Raw genomic sequence first — 22849 nt, 5'->3', positions numbered from 1 at the left:
GACAGACATTTCTGCCTATAGTACACATTTAAAATCAATTAAATGGTGCAGTTGTTGTTGCTTGTTAGGTTAACAACTGACCTAACAAAACGTATGCAGTAGATCATGACAGTTTATTAGCTGATAATTTAACCACTAAGAAAAGACATTTAATTTTGTTGTAAAGTTTGCACAAAAAAAAAGCCGTAAACAAAGGATGCAAAATATACAAAGTTTTAGAGCGCATCTGCTATTAAACTGGTTAACATGTTGTTTAAAAAAGAAAATTGAGAGTCAAGACAAGATACTAGAGGGACAAAACTTAGAAAACAACATCAGGATTTGTTGTAAGAATTACCATGCAAAGAGAAACTATGCATGGGACTTGAAATATACTGCATTTGGTGAGCAGGGGGGAGGAGAGCCAAACTCACTACATCAACTTTCACGCTGATTGTCCTTGGAACAGGATAGTAATGGCCTTATTTACATAACAAAGGCGCCTCTTCACACCCTCTCTTGGAGGGCCAAACTGGCCCCTCTTTGGTAGCTCTAGGGACAGGGCCAAACTGGCCCCTCTCTGGTACCTGGACGAAGATTCCCATTTTGGGAATCTTTGGTAGTTCTAGTGTTAAATCATCAGGAAGAGCGACAGCTGCAACGGCTGTGTGTTTTGTATCTGTATACAGATAGGTCACTGTGATTTTAGCTGGTGTGACCTTGTTGAGCCTGTCTTCATAATTCTTGTCAGGCCCAGCCGCATTAGGATTTGCCACTTGTATCATAGGATACAGACCAGTCGTGTGTGGCTGACTATTTGGCTCTTCTGAAGGGCAACATGGGGGAGGGAGAAAAGACCCACTGGGAGCTGTGGCTCCCTGCACCAAAGTTTCTCCCCAGTCCTTAGACCACTTAAAGTTTGCTGTTTGTGATCTAGTGATAGGCCCCTCACTACCTTTCTCCTCATATTGTGGGGGTGAGGGCAAGTCGGGGTATAGTTTTGCATTTTGTACTATTTGTTTCTCCCCTTCTGTTTTGCTATTTTAGTACTGGTTAACTTCAGCTACTTCCCCTCCCCCTCCTGCTGCTCGCTGCTCCACTGCCTGCCTTCTCACACTTCTAAGCCCTGTCTCATCATCCTCCCCCTCTTCTCTTTTTTTTGCTAATTCTAACCAAAATTTTACATCCTCATACCCTTCTTTGCGCATTTCCTTTGGGTTTGACTTTGTTTTTTTAATTATTTTATCCTGCAGTACTGTTAGTTTTTGTGAGTTTAGACGGCCGTCAAAGTTATAGTTTGTTATCCATTTGTCTAAATTTTTATTTTATGCGGATCCTGATTTTCAACATATTTCCAGTCATTTGTTTTTAAACTGTCTATTGGCTTATTCTTGCTTATACTTTTCCCCATTTTTTTTAAAATAAAATTTGGCCCAGTTTTTTCGACTTCTAGGGAATCCTATAAACTGGAGATATTTTCAGTAGGCCAGCAATTAAAAATACCTGTAGTGGTAACCCCCGCTTCAACTCTTTCGAGTGGGGGGTTCTTACCTGTGCATCCAAGACAGGTTTGCTGGTTACAACCCTACTGTTTTATATGAGATAAAACACCAAGTGGTATTTATATCTCCAATCACACGCACAATCACACGTGCCGTTGCGGAATTTAAGCTCCTGCTTCGCCGGACTCCGCCATCCGTTCCAATTACAATTTTAGTGCCTGATTTAAATATTTTTATTGTTGATTAAATTTTATTATTATATATCGAATTGAGGAAATTTTATTATTTTTATTTTTATCGCCTAATTGATTAAATTTTATTATTTTTTATTTTTATCGCCTAATTGATTAAATTTTATTATGTTTATTTTTATCTTCCAATTTATTAAATTTTACTGCAGGTCTGCACCAGGCTCCGTGCACCTGTTTCCACGAAATTTTGCGCAATGACTTCGGACGTCCTTCACGGATTTTGTGCCCTATTTTTTACCTGTTAGAGTCTAGAATTTACAGGGTTTTTCTATTCGCGCAATGACCCCCAGTCATTCGCCACACTTTTAAACAAGAATCCACACACCCTCTGTCTCTCCCTCGGAGTCGTCAACCGTCAGATCCCAGCAGGCAGGCCAAGAGCCAGCCCTTGAACAGGTTCTGATAAGTTTCCACTAGGAAACTTGCCGTGCGCACGGTCTTTACTGGGGTCCACCACGCCTGCCGGAATCTGTTCGGTATATTGGCATCCGGCTGCGAAGGACCAAATAATGTCAGGTCTAAATACCTATTAAACAAACACAGGAAAGACAAGAGAGTTAGATTCATTGTTTCTCGCGAGGAGAGCAGACAGAGATGTGCTTTCAGTTACAAATCTCCAACCGCTCTGAAAACACATATGCCTGCTCCTCTATTTTATTGCTTTCAGAGTCCCTATCACAGAGAGCACTGCAACTCTAAGGGGTGGGGTCAACAATTCATCACATGGTTGCAGCGCTAATAACATTCACTATCTAGACACATGTTATCTACACTCTAGATCAGGGGTGGGCACTCCTGGTCCTCGAGGGCCGGTGTCCTGCAACTTTTAGATGCATCTCTACTTCAACACACCTGAGTCAAATAATGAGGTCGTTAACAGGACTCTGGAGAACTTGACTGCACTTAGGAGGAGATTCAGCTGTTGGATTCAGGTGTGTTGGACCAGGGAGACATCTAAGAGTTGCAGGACACCGGCCCTCGAGGACCAGGAGTGCCCACCCCTGCTCTAGATCCTTTTGCTCCAGGCACGGCGTTGAATAGGACACGTTGTATAGCTTCAAAGCAACGGCTTTGTAGCACAAAGAAGAACAAAGCAGAGTTTATTGTAGGACTGTAAAACTCTGCTGGGAGCAACTAACACCTCCATCTCCCAGGGAGTCCTTAGGAAGGAATCAGAGTTATTTAACACACAGAAACTTTACTTATACTAAGAGTAAAAGAGAATAAGCATATAAGTAAATATTATCTAAATGTAATTACAAGGCTACATGATACAACGAATATTTGATAATACTAGTAATACAATTTACCCAACATGTTTCCATGTGGATCTATAAAAATAAAGTTCTGAAATATTTTAAACCTTTTTTCTTTCTGCATCCACAGACTCAGTCAGGCTGGTTCAAGGGACCAACCGGTGCTCAGGCAGACTGGACGTGAAGACCGACCAGTCGTGGTCCTCAGTGTGTGAAAAAGACTTTGATCTGCATTATGCAGAGGTGGTCTGCAGGGAGATTGGCTGTGGGCCTCCTTCAGTCCACCAGGGGGCGCTCTATGGAGAAGCAGAGGCTCCAGTGGGGAGCACAGAGTTCCTGTGTGAAGGCAGTGAGTCTGCTCTGCTGAACTGCAGCAGCAGGAAGAGTTCAGGTAGAAACAGCTGCTCACCTGGTCAAGCTGTTGGACTCACCTGTTCAGGTAGAGGAGGATCTGCAGACCTGCTGCTGTTCACTGCTTCACTTCCTTCATTAATGAACTCTCTGTATCTGCTCAGATCAAGACAACATCAGGTTGGTGGGAGAGGCCAGCCGATGTGCTGGGAGACTGGAGAGGAAACATCTAGAAAAGTGGAGACCAGTGGATGTTATGAATCCTTACTGGGACATGAACTCAGTTGCTGCAGTTTGTGCTAAACTGGACTGTGGTTCTGCTGTTTCAGCAAGAAAGTCAGGGCCAGTTTCTTACAGACCAGTTTGGAGGATCAGTTCTGACTGTTTGCAGTCAGGTTCTGAAGAAAAGAGCTGTTTACCTGATGATGAAAACAGTGTTTGGCGCCATGAGCTCATCTGCTCAGGTAACTCTGAACTCTCATATTTATTTCTTTTAAAATGTTTCTTCCGTCAGGTTCCAGATGTCTGCAGAGAAACTGTCACTTTTGATTTAATGGGACAATAAACTGGTATACTTATTTGTGGAGGAGTTTGGAAAATAAGTCTTAATCCATAGCTCAATATAATCCCATATCAGATTATGGTGTTATAGATATCTGTAGGAGTTTATATCCAACAACCCGTGATTATACTCATTTCTCTCATGAACATGTGGTATACTCTAGAATAGGTTATTTCTTTACTGTTAAAAGAGATTGTCATAAGATTAGTAACTGTGAGATTGGCAACATTTACTTCTCTGAGCATGCCCCCTATTATTAACTTTACAATGAGATGAAAGTACACAATGGAGATTGAAAACGAGTATACTGTATGACTGAATGACTTCCAAATTACGAAACTAATCAAATCTGACATAAACACATTTCTAAAAGAAAACAATAACAGAGAGGTTAGTCCAGAAATAGTTTGGGATGCACTAAGAGTGGTTATGAGAGGTAAAAATTATATCTTTTCTGTGTCCAAATAAAGAGAGCAAACAAATTAAAACTATCAGAATTAAACAACCTAAAAAAGGGTTGAGACAAAACATAAGAACTAAAACCAGAACATCATATAAAGATTATAAAGATCATAGGAAAGAGAAGAGAGTTAGATTCATTGTTTCTCGCGAGGAGAGCAGACAGAGATGTGCTTTCAGTTACAAATCTCCAACCGCTCTGAAAACACATATGCCTGCTCCTCTATTTTATTGCTTTCAGAGTCCCTATCACAGAGAGTACTGCAACTCTAAGGGGTGGGGTCAACAATTCATCACATGGTTGCAGCGCTAATAACATTCACTATCTAGACACATGTTATCTACACTCTAGATCCTTTTGCTCCAGGCACGGCGTTGAATAGGACACGTTGTATAGCTTCAAAGCAACGGCTTTGTAGCACAAAGAAGAACAAAGCAGAGTTTATTGTAGGACTGTAAAACTCTGCTGGGAGCAACTAACACCTCCATCTCCCAGGGAGTCCTTAGGAAGGAATCAGAGTTATTTAACACACAGAAACTTTACTTATACTAAGAGTAAAAGAGAATAAGCATATAAGTAAATATTATCTAAATGTAACTACAAGGCTACATGATACAACGAATATTTGATAATACTAGTAATACAATTTACCCAACATGTTTCCATGTGGATCTATAAAAATAAAGTTCTGAAATATTTTAAACCTTTTTTCTTTCTGCATCCACAGACTCAGTCAGGCTGGTTCAAGGGACCAACCGGTGCTCAATATAATCCCATATCAGAATATGGTGTTATAGATATCTGTAGGAGTTTATATCCAACAAGCCGTGATTATACTCATTTCTCTCATGAACATGTGGTATACTCTAGAATAGGTTATTTCTTTACTGTTAAAAGAGATTGTCATAAGATTAGTAACTGTGAGATTGGCAACATTTACTTCTCTGAGCATGCCCCCTATTATTAACTTTAAAATTAGATGAAAGTACACAATGGAGATTGAAAACGAGTATACTGTATGACTGAATGACTTCCAAATTACGAAACTAATCAAATCTGACATAAACACATTTCTAAAAGAAAACAATAACAGAGAGGTTAGTCCAGAAATAGTTTGGGATGCACTAAAAGTGGTTATGAGAGGTAAAAATTATATCTTTCTGTGTCCAAAGAAAGAGAGCAAACCAATTAAAACTATCAGAATTAAACAACCTAAAAAAGGGTTGAGACAAAACATAAGAACTAAAACCAGAACATCATATAAAGATTAAAGTATTAAGAAATAAACTTAATGCAATGTATTTACAAGAAATACGAAAAAAGATGATTTATACTAAACAGAGATATGAATCGAGAGCCAAATTAGCAAAACTCTTTGGGAGAAAATTTAAAAACCAACAAGCAGAAAACACAATATATAAAATAAGGGACCCAAATTCTGAGAGGTGTGTATATAAATAAAATGAAATCCAACAAGCTTTTCAAACTTACTATAAACAATTATACACACAACCAAGCTTAAAAGATGGCAGCAAATTAAACAATTCCTTGAACAACTGAACCTACCTGTTCTGTCGTATGATCAAAATCAAAGGTTAATAGCGAATATCACAGAGCGGGATCTCTCTTACGCCATTACAAAGCTTAAACAAACAAATCTCCTGGTCCAGACGGATTTCCGTCCAAAAGCAATTTAAGTCAGAGTTATCACCATTCCTCCTTCAAATGTTTAACATGGCTCTGAAAAAGGGTAAAATGCCACCAACATGGAAACAGGCTACAGTATCTGTTATTCCAAAAGAAGGAAAGGACCATCTGAGCTGCAGGTCCTACAGACCTATCTCTGTTCTTAATATTGATTATAAATCATTCACATCAATTCTCTCAAGGAGAATACAGGAGATACTCCCAGAACTTATTCAGACCAATCAGACCGGTTTTATCCCACAGAGACAAACCCATGATTATATCCGTCACACATTGCATATCCTGAACCACATTCAAAACTGCCAAACACCAGCTGCAGTGATCAGCCGCGATGCTGAAGAAGCTCTCGATACAGTAAGCTGGGACTTTCTATATAAAGAACTCGAGAAATTTGGTTTCCACTCCAATTTTATTGACGTAATCAGGTCACTATACAAAAAACCAATTGCACAGATAAAAATCAATGGACATCTTTCAAATACCTTTGAATTAGAACAAGGAACGAGACGAGGATGTGGACTCGCTCCATTACTATTTGGCCTTTTCATGGAACCGTTCGCCCAACTAATTAGGCAAACTGACAATATCAAGAGTATAAACATTTCTGGTGAAGCACACAAAGTGGCGCTATTTGCGGATGATGTGTTGTTATAAATTAGCGAACCAAGCACGTCGCTGCCTACATTATTTGATAGCTTGAGAAGCTTTGGTGAATTTGCAGGATATAAATTGAATGTGAAAAAAATCGCAGATATTGACATTTACTTATAATCCACCAAATTCTTTGTGGGTCGAACTAAAACTTTAATGGGACCAAACTGTATTGAAATACCTTGGGGTTCTGATCCCCAAAGATACAACCACTATAGCTAAGATCTTCTGACCAAAATTAGACTGGATATACAACGATGGACTGTCACCCTTCATGGGTTTAACCCAAAGAATTGAATCTGTCAAAATGAACCTACTACCAAGATTCATTTTCTTGTTTCAAGCCCCACAGGGAGAAATTACAAGAAAGCAATTTATAGAGTGGGACATAATGCTTTCCAGATTTCTATAGCTCAGGGAAAAATGCAGAGAATTAGATTTAAAACACTACAGCTTTCAAAAGAAATGTACCGCAATTAAAGAACTACTTCTATTCTGCACAAATTAAGCCACTGATAAACCTTTGTAATAAAAACTACAACGCCCGATGGAAGGATATTGAATTGGCTCTATCTCCAGACACCCCCTTACAGGCAATCTGTGGGAATAAAGATTTAGAACAGATTAAACTCAAAAATGAAAATCCTTGGATAAGATCCTGTCAGGTCTAAATACCTATTAGAGACAATTAAACAAATACAGGAAAGACAAGAGAGTTAGATTCTTTTATACTCGCGAGGAGAGCAGACAGAGAGATGTTTCCAGTTACAAATCTCCACCTACTCTGGAAACACATCTCCCGCTCCCTCTATTTTATTGATCTTTAGGAACCTGCCACAAGGGGCGCTGCAACCCTATGGGGTGGGGTCAAAGCATTCATCACATGGTTGCAGCGCTAAATAACATTCACTTCTAGACACATGTTATCTATACTCTAAATCTTTCTTGCTCCAGGCCCGGTGTGAAACAAGACACATTGCATAGCTTCAAAGCAACGGCTTTGTATCACAAAGCAGCACAGAGCAGAGTTTATTGTCAGGCCTGTAAAATTCTGCTGGGAGCAATTAACACCTCTGTCTTGTAGGAAGTCCTGCAGGGCAACAGCTGCTGAGAGTAGCTGTCACCCCTATTTCCCAGGGCAGTCTCAGGATAGAATCAAAGTTATTTAACACACAGAAACATTATCTAAATGTAACTACAAGGCTACATGATACAACAAATATTTGATAATTACTAATAATACAATTTATCCAACAGTTCCCTCCTGTTTATCGAATATTTGTTCCATGCCCCTTATCCCTCTAAAAACAGTCACTTCAAATGATTTTCAAACTGGAAGTTCATGTTTTGGAAAGCAAACATTTTTACACTCAGGGGTTATACCCAGTCCAAAAATTAGGATCTGGATACCTGTCAGAAGAAGAGTCATCATCAGAGTAGGCTTTGTCAACACCAGATTTTTTCTCTAATAAAGGATACATCTGTGCCATCTGGTCCTCCATGGGTGAAATCGCTGTGGTAATGAGACGGTTAAACAAAGAACGCAGGCACGGAACAAAACAACATCCACACAAAGTCAAAATTGCAGCAAAAACTGCAATTGATACTAAGACAGAGGACACAAGGTTTCTATACTTCCCAAAAGCATCCATCCATGCATCCCACATGGAAGTATCCACTCCAGAGTGTTCCTTCATTTTGCCATTAAGGGTGCAAAGCCCTGTAATGGCCTTCGTTAAGCTTCCATCAGCTGCTGTATTGTTTGGTAAAAATGTGCAACATTTTTCTCCAAAAATCATGCACACCCCTCCTTTCTCAGCCAGCAGCATGTCAAGAGCTATGCGGTTCTGAAAAGCCATCAGTGAAGTAGCAGCCAGCTGTTCATACACTGTCTCGAAACCAGCCTGTGTCCAGTTTCCCAGTTTTTGTACATTGTAATGGATGTAATCTATTCCGTCTACGTTTTTGTTAATCGTGCACCACCAACAAATTGTAGATTCAACCCCACCCTGATCAACTAATTTATATTCATCAGGCACTCCACGAGGGACTCCGATGGCATCGATGTATGTCGGATCAGTATCTGTATTTTCCATGTCACTTCACGTTTCTGTAAGTGTTGCCTCTTCTGAAACAAAACACTAGACAAAGAAAGTATTAGATCTTCAGCAGATGTAGGACAGACATATACAGGCAATAACAGAGAAAACTAATGCACAAAACCCTGTTACCACCAGCTTCAAAAGACATGTTTCTAAAGTAATGTTTTGCCAAAATGTTAAACATATGCAGATCTTTCTCTTAAACCAATCTTATAAAATAGAACTAAACAAACAAAACAAAACAATAAACAAAAGCTTAAAATTTGTTGCAGTTGTACAGTTTACATTTATCATCAAAACAATGAATATCAAAGTGTATTAGACAGTCCAATTTAAATTACTTTTATAGTACAAACTGGATCTTACTAGTTATTTGTCTAAAACATTCAACATGCTTTCCTTAAACAAAAATTCAAAAGAGTTAGACCTGGAGAAATTATAATGTCAATGTATAATTTAACAAATCTAGGCATTTTCAGAATATACCAATTTTACCTAGGTCTTTTGCTTGTCGTTGAATTTAAAGTTCTATTCAGAACCATTTTAAATGGATGTAAATCAAAACAAAAATCAAGTTTAGAAAAATCATTATAATCCCACCTGAGTACTTTTACTGATTAGTGATAACTTTAATCAATAACAGATTCTTCAAAACATTTCTTTAAACATTTTTGCTCCATTAAATTAATGCTCTGAAAATGGCTAACACAATAATATTTTTAATTTCTATAATTGTTTTCCTAAGTTAATTTACCAAAATATGCTTCATTAATCGCTATAAATTTGTTATCTATTGTTTCAAAATCCTTTAGCCCATTGTCAGAGCATGTTTCAATGGAGAACGACTCAAATCCATTCAAAAGAAACATATATTTCACCAGACCATATCTTTCCTTTCACTTTTTATGTGTAACACGGATCAAACATGTTCTTCAAAATAAAAAAATTCTTATTTAAGTAATATAAAAGATAAACCTATAACAATATTCTCCCCCCAGATGATGCATTACTCGCTAATGCATCATACTTCTACTACTTTAAATAACGATGTTGATAAAACAGGTTTATGATGTTCCCTGAGAAATTCTACCAAATTCAATGCTGCCTTTTTCCCAAAAGGTAAAACTCGTCAAAACAAACAAAACAATTTATGTTAGCATGCTTTATCTTCAAGATTACTATTTTCCCAAAACACTTCACATTACAGTTTTAAAGCTCCTTATCACATTTAACTCTTATGATTGTCAAATAATTCATTTTACAAACTCCTCAAAAATTTTCACTAGTGTTTGACAAGGCGTGTTTACCAATTAAGACTCTGTGAAGGTTTCGCATTAACCAGCCAGAGAGACGGTGAAGAAAATTCAAAATATAGTCAACAAAAAATCAAAAATGATAAATTGGGCCCAAACTAAAATCAACATAACAAAGTACAATTCAGTCGGTAACAGAACAAACTCAAGCATAAACTGACTTAAACAAGACATGAGGGGAACTTAGATAATGGCTGATCAGACCATTAACACACACTAGGGGTAATTAAACACACAAAACCCTAACAAATACTGGTCAGTATATCACTAAATCTACAAATGAAAAAAATTAAAATAAAAACCAAATTTCCCCTCCCCTTTTTGAACGGGTCAAGAGGAAACTGGTAACTCAAAAGAAAGAAATGAATTCGTTATATTTAACAAAATATAGAAGAACTGACACTTATAGCTTAAATAAAAAGTCAGACTAATGAAAACAAAATTAAAAATAAAAAATCCAAACTACTCACTAATCAATATATAAAGTAATATTAAAGGAAAACAGTAAATCAGTGTTTGGATGTAAAAAACTTATATTTAACATTTTCCACATTATTCCTTGCTCACTAAGTATTTACTTGCTTAAACTATTTACACTAAAGAAAAAATGTTTCACTAAATCTAAACACAATCCTGCCTTATGTAATAATAAAGATCCTCTAAAATTAATTAAATCCTTATATTTTTAGATTTCACAAATTATATTTTAAAGTTACACTAATCTGAGCAACCTCTATTGTCAGATCACAAAGCAAATCTATAACCCCACCATAAAATCCCTCCCCCACTTCTCGGAGGGGCCGACTTTATGGCAGGAAAGAGAGCCGATAAGGATTTCAAGAGGAACTCCTAATTCTTTATTAGGCTTTGGCACTGGAATCATCAGATATGTTTTAGTTCCTTCTACTTTTAAAATGAACTTACATGCAGATATTTTGTCAGGCAGTACTGTAAACGATGGGAGAGAGTATAATTTGCCTTACAGCTGCTGGTGCTCCCTTGCTGAACTTCTGTGAGTAGAGGTTGCTTCGCACTTAAAATTAGTGGTATACAAAGAGGCTTCACATGTTAATTAGTTGAATCTAGTGGGGGTAGAGGTTACAGCACAGCTGTAGCTTGTTCTCCTGATCTACATCATTCACTACAAAAATTCCACCAGATCCTCTTTAATTAACCCATAAGTTATTTCTAACTTAATATTATCCTTCAACAACAAATTTGTACAGTGTAGCAAACTTTTTCTATATTCAATCAATTTCTAGTCAACAAGTGAGTTACTTCTATTTTATTCTGTCTTCTTCATCCATAATTCCTGTAGATTTAATAATATTTTATCTATCCTAAAGTTTTGGTCAGTTTAAAAAGACTGATTGTGAAACTATCTAGAATCGGTTGCATACTGCAGTTTGTTGTTATCGGAGCAATGCCTCTTACAGTTAGAGCCTGTTTCTATTTATTTATTAACTTTATTTCCTTATTTCATTTACAGCCCTCTCTTCTTTCTGTAGGCATTTTTGAAATGAAGTGACCTTTTGTAATACATTAAAAGTTCTTGAAAAAGAAATAAATCCATACATAGAGTAATGTTAATGTATCTATCTTACCATCCCCCCAGTTGAAACATGCAAAAACGCCATGGCTCAATATAGCAGCCCACTTATACAAGTTGTTTTTTTTTTAACAGGAAAAATAGGAGTGTTACATGAAGAATTTTCACACTGCACTATGACTCCTGCCACAATAAGATCTTTAATTTCTAGTTTTATACCCTCCTGTGCATCTGTTTTTAAAGGATATTGCTTAACTTTTGGTCTAAACTCTGTTTTGGGTATTGTTAAGGAAATATGGCTATTTTTGATGGTTTAATATAGTTAAGCTAATGCCATGTGCGTTTAAGGAGATCAACATTCCTATCTGGACAAGCTGATGCAAGGTAGGACTTCAGAGACAAACATTGTCCTGGCAAGGCTGTAATTTAAAGCAGCCATAAAATAACATGCTCCTGAAAGGCTTTAAATTAGGAGGCCATAAAGAGTATCTTCCCCGGCTCACAGGTCAGAGGTCGGGGTTTCCCAGGAGCTTAGAGTTGCATCTGGAGTTGATCACAAACTTAGGAATCTTGGAAACACTTGGGTTTAATTTCTGATATACTTTCTTAATATTAATAGCAATAGTGTGTCAGATTAAAGTATATTACCAAAGCTACAAGTACTAATCTAGTATATGGAATGTATTTGAAAATGTACTAACTATAACAATATCGGAATCAAGAGAAACGCCTTCACTAGAAAAGGGAATGCTCAATAATAAGAATGCAGACAACTGTCCTGTTTTTGCTTTTAAGCATCAGCTGTCTCCAAAGGAGCCTTTGTTCTTATTCTTCTAATTCTTTTGTCATTCACAGGCTGTATTCGTCAAACGATTCTTCCTCCTTCTGTTTGACTCTACTTATCTCAGTGTAGTTTGCTCTGCGTTGATATCTTTGAACTGTCCTTGCTGCTAAAGCATTAACTCTGTTTGTTAATTCGTTACTATTGTGTGCAAGAACTTGAGGAGGGTTCCCTGCTAATAATGGGGTCCAGTCTCCTCGAACAAGATGCCAGTCACTGCCTAAAGCAGTCATCCAGGCTTGTTGAACCTCATTTCCGTTTAAATGATAAGATTCACGTATGTTATTCATGTCTTCAACAAAGCGGTTCACATCCTCTTTAAGAGGTGTGATCCCTTCTAGCGCCTTTTTTATATCCTCCAGGGTCCACGTTCTATATACTAGAATCGTGGGCGCTGCTCCATCTTCTCCTGCATTAAGATTTACTACTTGTATCATAGGATAAAGATCAGTCGTGTGTGGCTGACTATTTGCCTCTTCTGAAGGGCAACATGGGGGAGGGAGAAAAAGCCCAGTGGGAGCTGCATCTCCCTGCACCAAAGTTTCTCCCCAGTTCTTAGACCACTTAAAGTTTGCTTTTTGTGATCTAGTAATAGGTCCCTCACTACCTTTTTCCTCATATTGTGGGGGTGAGGGCAAGTCGGGGTATAGTTTTGCATTTTGTATTATTTGTTTCTCCCCTTCTGTTTTGTTATTTTGGTATTTGGTAACTTCAGCTACGTCCCCTCCCCCTCCTGCTGCTTCCTGCTCGTCTGCCTGCCTTTTCACACTTCTGAAACTTGTCTCATCATCCTCCCTTCTATAAAACATCAAATTCTTTGATTTCTGTGGGTTTGACTTTGTTTTTATTTTATTTTATCCTGCAATACTGTTAGTTTCTGTGAGTTTAGACGGCCGTCAAAGTTGTAGTTTGTTAACCATTTATCTAAATATTTTATTTTATGCGGATCCTGATTTTCAACATATTTCCAGTCATTTGATTTCAACCTGTGTGTTGGCTTATTCTTGCTTATACTTTGCCCATTTTTTTATTTATTTTTTTTTATATTTAAATTTAGCCCAGTTTGTCGACGCCTAGGGAGTCCTAAAAACTGGGGTTCTGTTCAGTAGGCCAGCAATTGAAACAACCTGTTGAGGTAACCCACGCTTCAACTCTTTCGAGTGGGGGTTCTTACCTCTGCATCCTCAAGAGGTTTGCTGGTTACAATCCTACTGTTTTTATATGAGATAAAACACCAAATGGTATTTATATCTCCAATCACACTCACAATCATACGTTTGTTGCGGAACTTAAGCGCCTGCTCCGCCGGACTCCGCCATCCGTTCCAATTACAATTTTAATGCCTGATTTAAATATTCTTATTATTGATTAAATTTTATTATTATATATCGAATTGAGGAAATTTTATTATTTTTATTTGTATCGGCTAATTGATTAAATTTTACTATTTTTATTTTTTTATCTTCCAATTTATTAAATTTTACTGCAGGTTTATACTAGGCTCCGTGCGCCTGTTGTTTTTCCACGAAATTTTGGCCAAGGACTTCGGACGCCCTTCACGGATGTTATGTTTTATTTTTACCTGTTAGAGCCTAGAATGTCCAGGGTTTTCTTATTCGCGCAATGACCCTCAGTCATTCGCCACACTTTTAAACAAGAATCTACTCACCCTCTCCTGTCTTCCCGTCAGAGCCGTCAACCGTAAGATCCCAGCAGGCAGGCAGAGCGCCAGCCCTTGAACAGGTTTTGATAAGCTTCCACTAGGAAACTTGCCGTGCGCACGGTCTTTACTGGGGTCCACCATGCCCGCTGGAATCCTTCCGGTATTTTGGCATCCGGCTGCGAAGGACCAAATAATGTCAGGTCTAAATACCTATTAGAGACAATTAAACAAATACAGGAAAGACAAGAGAGTTAGATTCTTTTATACTCGCGAGGAGAGCAGACAGAGAGATGTTTCCAGTTACAAATCTCCACCTACTCTGGAAACACATCTCCCGCTCCCTCTATTTTATTGATCTTTAGGAACCTGCCACAAGGGGCGCTGCAACCCTATGGGGTGGGGTCAAAGCATTCATCACATGGTTGCAGCGCTAAATAACATTCACTTCTAGACACATGTTATCTATACTCTAAATCTTTCTTGCTCCAGGCCCGGTGTGAAACAAGACACATTGCATAGCTTCAAAGCAACGGCTTTGTATCACAAAGCAGCACAGAGCAGAGTTTATTGTCAGGCCTGTAAAACTCTGCTGGGAGCAATTAACACCTCTGTCTTGTAGGAAGTCCTGCAGGGCAACAGCTGCTGAGAGTAGCTGTCACCCCTATTTCCCAGGGCAGTCTCAGGATAGAATCAAAGTTATTTAACACACAGAAACATTATCTAAATGTAACTACAAGGCTACATGATACAACAAATATTTGATAATTACTAATAATACAATTTATCCAACAGATCCCAATTAAAGATCTGGACAGATGTTAAACAGGAATATAAACTACATGACACGCTTACGATCCTGATTTTAAACCAAATCAAACAGATACAGGATTCTGTAGTTGAACATCTAAAGGCAAAACAACACATTTCTCATTAATGGATAAAGGACAAATAAAAGACTTTCAAACACTTTAAACGATTTATAACTTGGGAAGACAGAATTTTTATAAATACCTACAAGTACGCCATTATCTTAATCGGGAAACTATCAGACATATAGATGAACAGGAACCAGTGCTTAAAGAAATACTAATGGTATATTAGGAATAATCCAAAAAAGGCATTATATCACGGTTATGTAAGGGACTTAAGAGTAAAAAAACACATTCAACTTTATATGTGAAAACAAAATGGGAAAAGGAAATTAAAATGAAAATCCCAGAAGAAAAATGGCCTAGTTACTGCATGACAGTTTGGAGATGTACTAATTTGTACTCATGGAGAGAATTTAACTGGAAATGCTTACATTTACTTTTTTATAACACCAAAACAGAAAATCTCTCATACCAGGGGGCAGCCTGAGGGCTGGAGGCAATGTGGAAACACAGAACCCGACCACTGGCATATATTTTGGGACTGTACAATTATAAGACATTATTGGATAGAAATACTCACAAATATTGAAAATATCTTGAAAATGAAAATACCTTTTAAATGTACTATTTTTATTGGAGGTGACACAGAATGCCTACCTGACAACATAAACTATCTGTTTCAAATACTAATCACAGCCTGTAAACAAACTGTCACCAGACGCTGGATCCTCCCTGAACCTCCCACTATAGAAGAATGGATAGAGTGTGTTAATGAAATCTATCAGATGGAAAGATTAATGTCAGGTTTGACACCTATTAAAGACAAGTTGAACAAACACAGAAAAGACAAGAGAGTTAGATTCTTTTGTACTCGCGAGGAGAACGGGCAGAGATGTGTTTACAGTTACAAATCTCCAAACGCTCTGAAACACATTTGTCCGCTCCTCTCTTTTTATTACTTTCAGAGTCCCTATCACAGCAGGCACTGCAACTCTAAGGGGTGGGGACAGAACATGTAGTTGCAGTGCTAATGACAATCACTAACTAAACACATGTTATCTTGCATTAAAACACAGAGTAAAAACAGAACAGGTCGTATATCTTCAAGGCGACGATTCTTCAGCTATCTAACAGCTCAAAGGAAGAAGAAGTCCTGCTGAGCAATGAACCCCATGAGCACGGTTATCACTCTTCTCTTCAGGGAGGCCCTCTTGTGAAGACGGAGATAAAGTAGATCAAATACAGAAACAGTCTTTATGATGAAGGAAAAGAAAACAATCAAGGAACATCATATAAGTAACACTATTGTTATAAATGAAACAAAAAATATATGATAATATATATACATTTCACCTAACAATTAACATTTCTAATTCATTTTCAACTGAACAAGTTCATTATCTTGTGGTCCAAATGGGTGTCCTATGTCACCCAAACACAATATGCAAGAATACTAGATTGTTGAGAATTTAAAAAAACACTTCATCCTTCAGGAAGTGTCTATTTACTATATAATTTACTGAGTTATACAGATAAAAGTAATGTCTCTCCAAAATAAAAACCCCATGTTCCATATTTTTAATTTGTTTTTGTAAATAGAAATGTAAATAAAATGAATTTTGAATCTGATCACAGACTGAAATTGTGCTTTTGCCATCTTCTCAATACCTCAAAAATAAATTATATAAAAAAATTCCAGGTACAGTCGGTTTCACTTCACCTTTGATGCTCTGAGATTTTGTAGTTTGGTTTTCTTGGCCTTTATTTTTATCAAACTCAGAGATGTTTCCATGTGTATCTAGAAAAATAAAGTTCTGAAATATTTTAAACCTTTTTTCTTTCTGCATCCACAGACTCAGTCAGGCTGGTTCAAGGGACCAACCGGTGCTCAGGCAGACTGGAGGTGAAGACCGACCAGTCGTGGTCCTCAGTGTGTGAAACAGACTTTGACCTGCAGGATGCAGAGGTGGTCTGCAGGGAGATTGGCTGTGGGCCTCCTTCAGTCCACCAGGGGGCGCTCTATGGAGAAGCAGAGGCTCCAGTGGGGAGCAGAGAGTTCCTGTGTGAAGGCAGTGAGTCTGCTCTGCTGAACTGCAGCAGCAGGAAGAGTTCAGGTAGAAACAGCTGCTCACCTGGTCAAGCTGTTGGACTCACCTGTTCAGGTAGAGGAGGATCTGCAGACCTGCTGCTGTTCACTGCTTCACTTCCTTCATTAATGAACTCTCTGTCTCTGCTCAGATCAAGACAACATCAGGTTGTTGGGAGAGGCCAGCCGATGTGCAGGGAGACTGGAGATGTTATATCAAGAAGAGTGGAGACCAGTGACTGTTTGGTATAGTTACTGGGACATGAGCTCAGTTGCTGCAGTTTGTGCTGGACTGGACTGTGGTTCTGCTGTTTCAGCAAGAAATTCAGAGGAAGCTTCAGAGAGACCAGTTTGGAGGATCAGGTCTGACTGTTTGCAGTCAGGATCTGCATTAAACAACTGTTTTCCTTATGATGTAAACAATAACAAGAGCCATGAGTTCATCTGCTCAGGTAACTCTGAACTCTCACATTTATTTCTTTTAAAATGTTTCTTCCATCAGGTTCCAGATGTCTGCAGAGAAACCGTCACCTTTAACTAAGAACCTGAAACCTTGAGGAGAAAGAAACTAAAACTGGTTTAAATATTACTGACAGACTATAGATCTATCATAAAGGTGCTAGTAATCATGTATAAACATGCTAGTAACCATGGCAACCAGTCTTTGATCAGCTCCTGTCTCTTTCTCATTCATGCCATCTTGTTTTCCACCTCAGATTAGATCCAGTTGTCTCTGTGTTTCCTCTGCGTTCCCAGGTCTGCTGGTTGAGCCGCTCATCTTTCTGTCTTCCTCCACTGACGGGGTCTCCACAGGCAGAAAGCAGGGGTCTGAGCTCCTCATTGGCTCAAATTTCAGCATCATCTGCTCCATCAGACCTCAGTATGAAGGCGGCTCCTTCCAGCTCATCTTCAGCACCTCTAACTACACTCAGAACCAGACCCTGCCAGCTGTTAATCACTCCGCCCTCTTCCTGTTCTCTGCTGCTGGCCACGCCCACCAAGGAACCTACCGCTGCGTTTACCACGTCTACGTTTTCTCCTATAACTTCTCCTCTATCAGCCAGCCTCTCAACCTCACTGTCTCAGGTAAATTCATGGAGTCCATCAGGAAAAGTTCTGCTTCAGGTGAACCAGCAGCTGTCTGCCTGATTCATGAGGTCAGAGAGGAGGATTGATGATATTAATGTTCATGATCAGATCTACAGTCAGCATGAAAACAAGGGTCTATATGATTATTTTCTAGCTGGACTCATCTGATGAAAGCTGATCCTGAGTCTGTTTCATTCAGTTTCAGCCTCTCCCACTGCTTTGATCATCAGACTGGTTGTCGTCCTGCTGGGTATGCTGGGATCAGTCCTGGTCCTCTACTTTAAGGTACTGCATGTATCATGCATGATGTGTTCAGTTGGGAAAGTTCTTGCATTGAAGCTGAACCATCCTCTGTTTCCAGGCCAGGAGAAACCAGAAGTCTGGACCAGAAAACAACCATCATGATGAAGGATCCAGAGCTGAAGGCAGCTTAGAGGAGGAGACTGCAGTCTGAAGGAACCAGGAGAAAATGATCTTCATTTCACATCCGCAGGAAGGAGCAGAGACATGTTTCAGACTCCTGGAAATCTATCCGTCTATGTATCTATGATAAAATGTCTCTGTGCTCCTGCAGCAGGAAGGAAGTTCAACATTCAGAAATTTGTATCTGGACTAAACCTACTTAAGTTAAATTTATATAAGAAGGGAACACAAAACAAAACATTCAACAAACAAAATATAACAGAAAACCCACTTCATCAAAATCTGATCTACATCAACCTTGCAAGGATAGCATATGATAGGATATTTGGGGTCAAAGGTCAGGTAGCCAATTCCATCAGGCCCTGAACCCAGCTTGTGTCCTTGTCTTAGTTGAATTGTATGACAAATGTAATACAGTTGATCCTGGCTTGTAATACTTTGTCCTGCCTGTAGGTGGTGTATGTCATCACTGCCATGATAACCCATCCAATACATCCAGTTTCCAAAGTCTGAACCAGATGTGATCTGCGCCATCTTAGTAGGGAAGTGCATGCACAATGCATAGTGGACCCATGGCTTCGAGACCATGGCTTTGTAAAGGAGATATGAACTCTCTGTGTGAATAATGAGGTTCTGGTGACTGGCAGACGAAGTACATGTAGAAACAAACATGTAGCAACAAACATAAAGAAAACATGCGGACACTCTTGACCAATGTTGTGAAAACTGGTGTAGAGTGGTGAGATCTTTCCAGGTATACGCAGAAAATGGATCATAAAGGCCTGAGAGGCATAAGTAATCTTGCATTTTGATTTACTGTTGATTAAAAATATATATATTCTTGTATTTTAATTACTGATTGATTATAAGAAATGTATTCTTGTGTTTTGATTTATTAATGATTATAAAATAAGGATTTTTGTACTTTGATTTACTGATGATTATACAAAGAGTTGATGTAATAAATAGCAGATTGAATAACATGATGAACTAGAAAATTCCTGAAGAAATTTAACCGGGGCCTGCCGAAGTGTGTGTTGGTTTGGACCCAGCGTTCTGATGCTAAAAATTAGCATCAATGCTAAGCTTAGCTCAAAAATTTCAAAGTAGCATGTGGAGAATCACAAGAATATTGACCAACATTGACTTGCACCATTTAGTATGATAAAGTAAGCTTATCAGCTAAAATTAGCCAAAATGCTAATCTTAGCATGAATGCTGTCAGTAGCATGTGGTGCATCACTAGGATGTTTTCTATAATTGACTCACTCCATTCAGCATACTAGACATGGCTAATAAGTTAGAAAAATAGCTAATAGCTTATTTAAGCTAAAAGGCTAATGCTAATGAACTGCCTTGCTGCGGCGGTGCACTAACCTGAGTGGGATATTGAGGGTTTTATTTTGAAAAAACCCGTAAGCTTCATATTAAGTCGCCACACTAATCCAATGTCTAACAGTGGTTTCTTTAAACCAGTCACATAAAGTCCAAAATAGCAATTACTTGATGTAAAAATTGTCACGGCTTTCATTTTGAAATTTTCAGTAAGCTTCATTTTAAATGGCCACTCTAATCCCATGTGTAACAATCAGTTCTAAAATGCCCAAAACACAAGTAGTTCTAACGGCCAGCTCAGACCTCTTTTGCAGGCACTGAGTGTCCGCCATGTTGTAGTTCTAACCTTGAGTCATTGTAGTTCTAAAGAGCAGCTCAACTGTCCAGTGTGTGTGAGACAGAAAGGTGGAGAAAGAATTCTATCTTTGTGAGACACCCAGTCAGTTTATTTAGAAAAAGCAGCCTGAACAACTCCTTGCCGTCCAGGAACCGAGAGACGTATTGGAAAACTGTTTGAAGCATATGAGAGGGCTATTTGTCGTCTCCCATAATACCGTGATTCATATCTGTAGCTCAATCACAGTAATAGCAGTGATGAGACAAAGATGGTGTGTGCTGAGCTCTGAAATTTTTCAGAAATACATGGAAGTGAATCTCGGAGATTTGACAGTTACCCTGGCGCATGATTTTGCTCTGAAGCACCTTGACAGAAAACTGTAAGCCGTACGACCCTGCTCTGATTCCAGCAGCACTTCCACCAGTAAACATCATGCATACTCCGGTGATCTTCTGTGTATTTAGGCATCCACATCTTCACCCACCAGCTGTGGCTTTGGACATGCTCCCAGATGACACCAGAGAACACGCAACAGAAGGGGGTTGGAATGGCCCCTGGGAGCTGACCACCTGGGCACACTTGGTTTTGGAAGTCATCAGTCATTCCACCATTCCAGCAGTGGATCTACCAGATGTCCCACGGGAGCGTGGAGTGCGCACCACAGATCTGTACTATTACACCACCCCATCGGACGCATGGGGAAGTAATTCCTCAAGGCCCAAAGAGAAGTCAGCCCTGTATTGGGTAACAGCAGAATCCACCTTTTGTGACAAAGTGCTACAAGTCCCAGGAGGTGTGGCCCAAAGAGTGGGTACACCCTTCGACCCAAGCTCCACCCGACAGGTTCAAATTTTGGTGCGGATGGTTGCATCCCTCATGAGGCAATTTATTCCATTGGAGCAACGTTCATGCAAGTACCAAAAGAGCAAGTCTACGCAACCGCAATGTGCTCCGAACTCCCTGATAAGAAGGTCAGATCCAGCTCCTGGCAGTCATTCACATCTGGTCTGGGACCTCTAAAAGTGGCCCCTTTTTGAAACTCCCGAACAGTTCCATATCACTGTTCCATGTCATAACAAAACTCTACAAAAGGTTTGCAGTAAATTAAGTGAACCAGACCCAAGAGAACACTTAGCCCAAGAATCAAAATGGCCATGATGGAACCAACACGTATGATGCGTATGGATAATTCACCAGATTCTGAAGAAAGTACCGACACTGAGGATGACGACCTGGAAATCTCTGAACAAACCCTGCTATGGAAATCGACCATGATAACGGATAAAGCCCTTTGTATAAAACGTTTGCTTATGCTTGTCGCCCTGCTATTTGCTGCTACAATTTTCATCACTATTTTCTATCTCATCGGGATTGGACCATGGCGTCTCACACACTCACGAGTCACCTATGGTCCCTCCAAGTACGCCAATTTTAGTTGCTGGAACACCAGTACCATGTCCATCTTTGTGCCATGGGACCCCTGCACACCTGTCCAAAATCAAACCGCAAAGTTCAACAAGGACAATGGGAAAATGCATGTGGAGAGCCAAGCCTTCAATCTCAGTGACCCCACCATCGATGGCCTTCTAAATCGCACCTGGGAGATCTACAGATATGACTTTATGGAAGATGGAGTAGTTTGTTGGATCAGAGTTCTGCACAACAAGGTACGCAGAATTATTAGATGTAACTATATCCATCCAGACCAAGGGAGGCCGGAGTGGCATTGCAACATGGCCTGTCGATCCCTGGTGCTGCTCCCCAATCAAAGCTATTGGGAAAATGAGGTAGTCTACTCAGCTCCACACAAATCATCGGACTGTCGAACCTGGCTACCACGTTGGGAGTTTTGGGGCCACTACCACCTGAATTGTGAAATGAACTCAACCTCCACTCCACAACCACCCACCAAGAAAACAGCTGAACTTCCCAGAGGAAATGTTTCTGATGTTAAACCCACTAAGCGGCCTGAACCAGATATTTTCCAGAACATCACAGCTTTCCTCATCAAGCAAGGACCCTGACGTTTTCTGTTCCAAAATGAACAACAAGACTGCATCAGAGATAAGTTTAACAAATTACATGCCTGCATCTGGAGCAAGTTTGTCACATGTAGGGGTTGTTATTATATGGTTTTGTCCTTAAGGGAATATTTGACTGTCTCATGGGTCCGTCGGCGTGAACTGAAGATAGAGTCTGAGACCTGGTTGAATGACACCTTCCCATGGATTTGGACAATTGGACCAGAAGCGTACTTCGAAGGAGACTTCCCGGAGGGGGCGTCTCGTTTCCCAGATGGGTTGAAAGGACCGCGTTATGCAACCATTCATGTACAACACTTACCAACTCCTGATGACCTCCTAAAAATTAACAAGTGTGTAGCAAAAAAGAATTTTTGACAGCCTTAGCGACACCAAATGGGTTAGAAATGAGGTCACATGAGCATGAGGTTGAAAACCTGCAAACAGAAAGGAGAAATATTAATCACAGATAACAATGAGTTCATTTTAACTCATTTCT

At 39.3% G+C, this 22849-nt stretch overlaps 2 protein-coding genes across 2 annotated transcripts in view; both read left to right on the top strand.

Moving 5' to 3' along the window:
- Positions 1–14263, top strand: part of LOC111612019 (scavenger receptor cysteine-rich type 1 protein M130-like) — a 37538-nt gene extending 23275 nt beyond the window's left edge. The window contains exons 7-9 of the mRNA XM_023351684.1: positions 3119–3253; positions 3504–3519; positions 14215–14263. Coding sequence (XP_023207452.1) covers positions 3119–3253; positions 3504–3519; positions 14215–14263 — 200 coding nt within the window. The remainder of the gene's footprint in view (positions 1–3118; positions 3254–3503; positions 3520–14214) is intronic.
- A 2919-nt stretch (positions 14264–17182) lies between these two features.
- LOC111611977 lies at positions 17183–19626 on the top strand. Its single transcript, XM_023351298.1, has 5 exons — positions 17183–17221; positions 17298–17597; positions 17902–18231; positions 18434–18519; positions 18596–19626. Exons 2-5 carry the CDS (start codon positions 17354–17356, stop codon positions 18686–18688), a joined length of 753 nt encoding a protein of 250 aa, XP_023207066.1. The 5' UTR covers positions 17183–17221; positions 17298–17353; the 3' UTR covers positions 18689–19626.
- The last annotated feature ends 3223 nt before the right edge of the window (positions 19627–22849 follow it).

Source organism: Xiphophorus maculatus, chromosome 18 (genome assembly GCF_002775205.1).
Source record: "Xiphophorus maculatus strain JP 163 A chromosome 18, X_maculatus-5.0-male, whole genome shotgun sequence".
Taxonomy (NCBI): Eukaryota; Metazoa; Chordata; class Actinopteri; order Cyprinodontiformes; family Poeciliidae; genus Xiphophorus; species Xiphophorus maculatus.
Note: the sequence above shows the minus strand (reverse complement) of the source record. Positions and strands in the feature narration are given on the sequence as shown.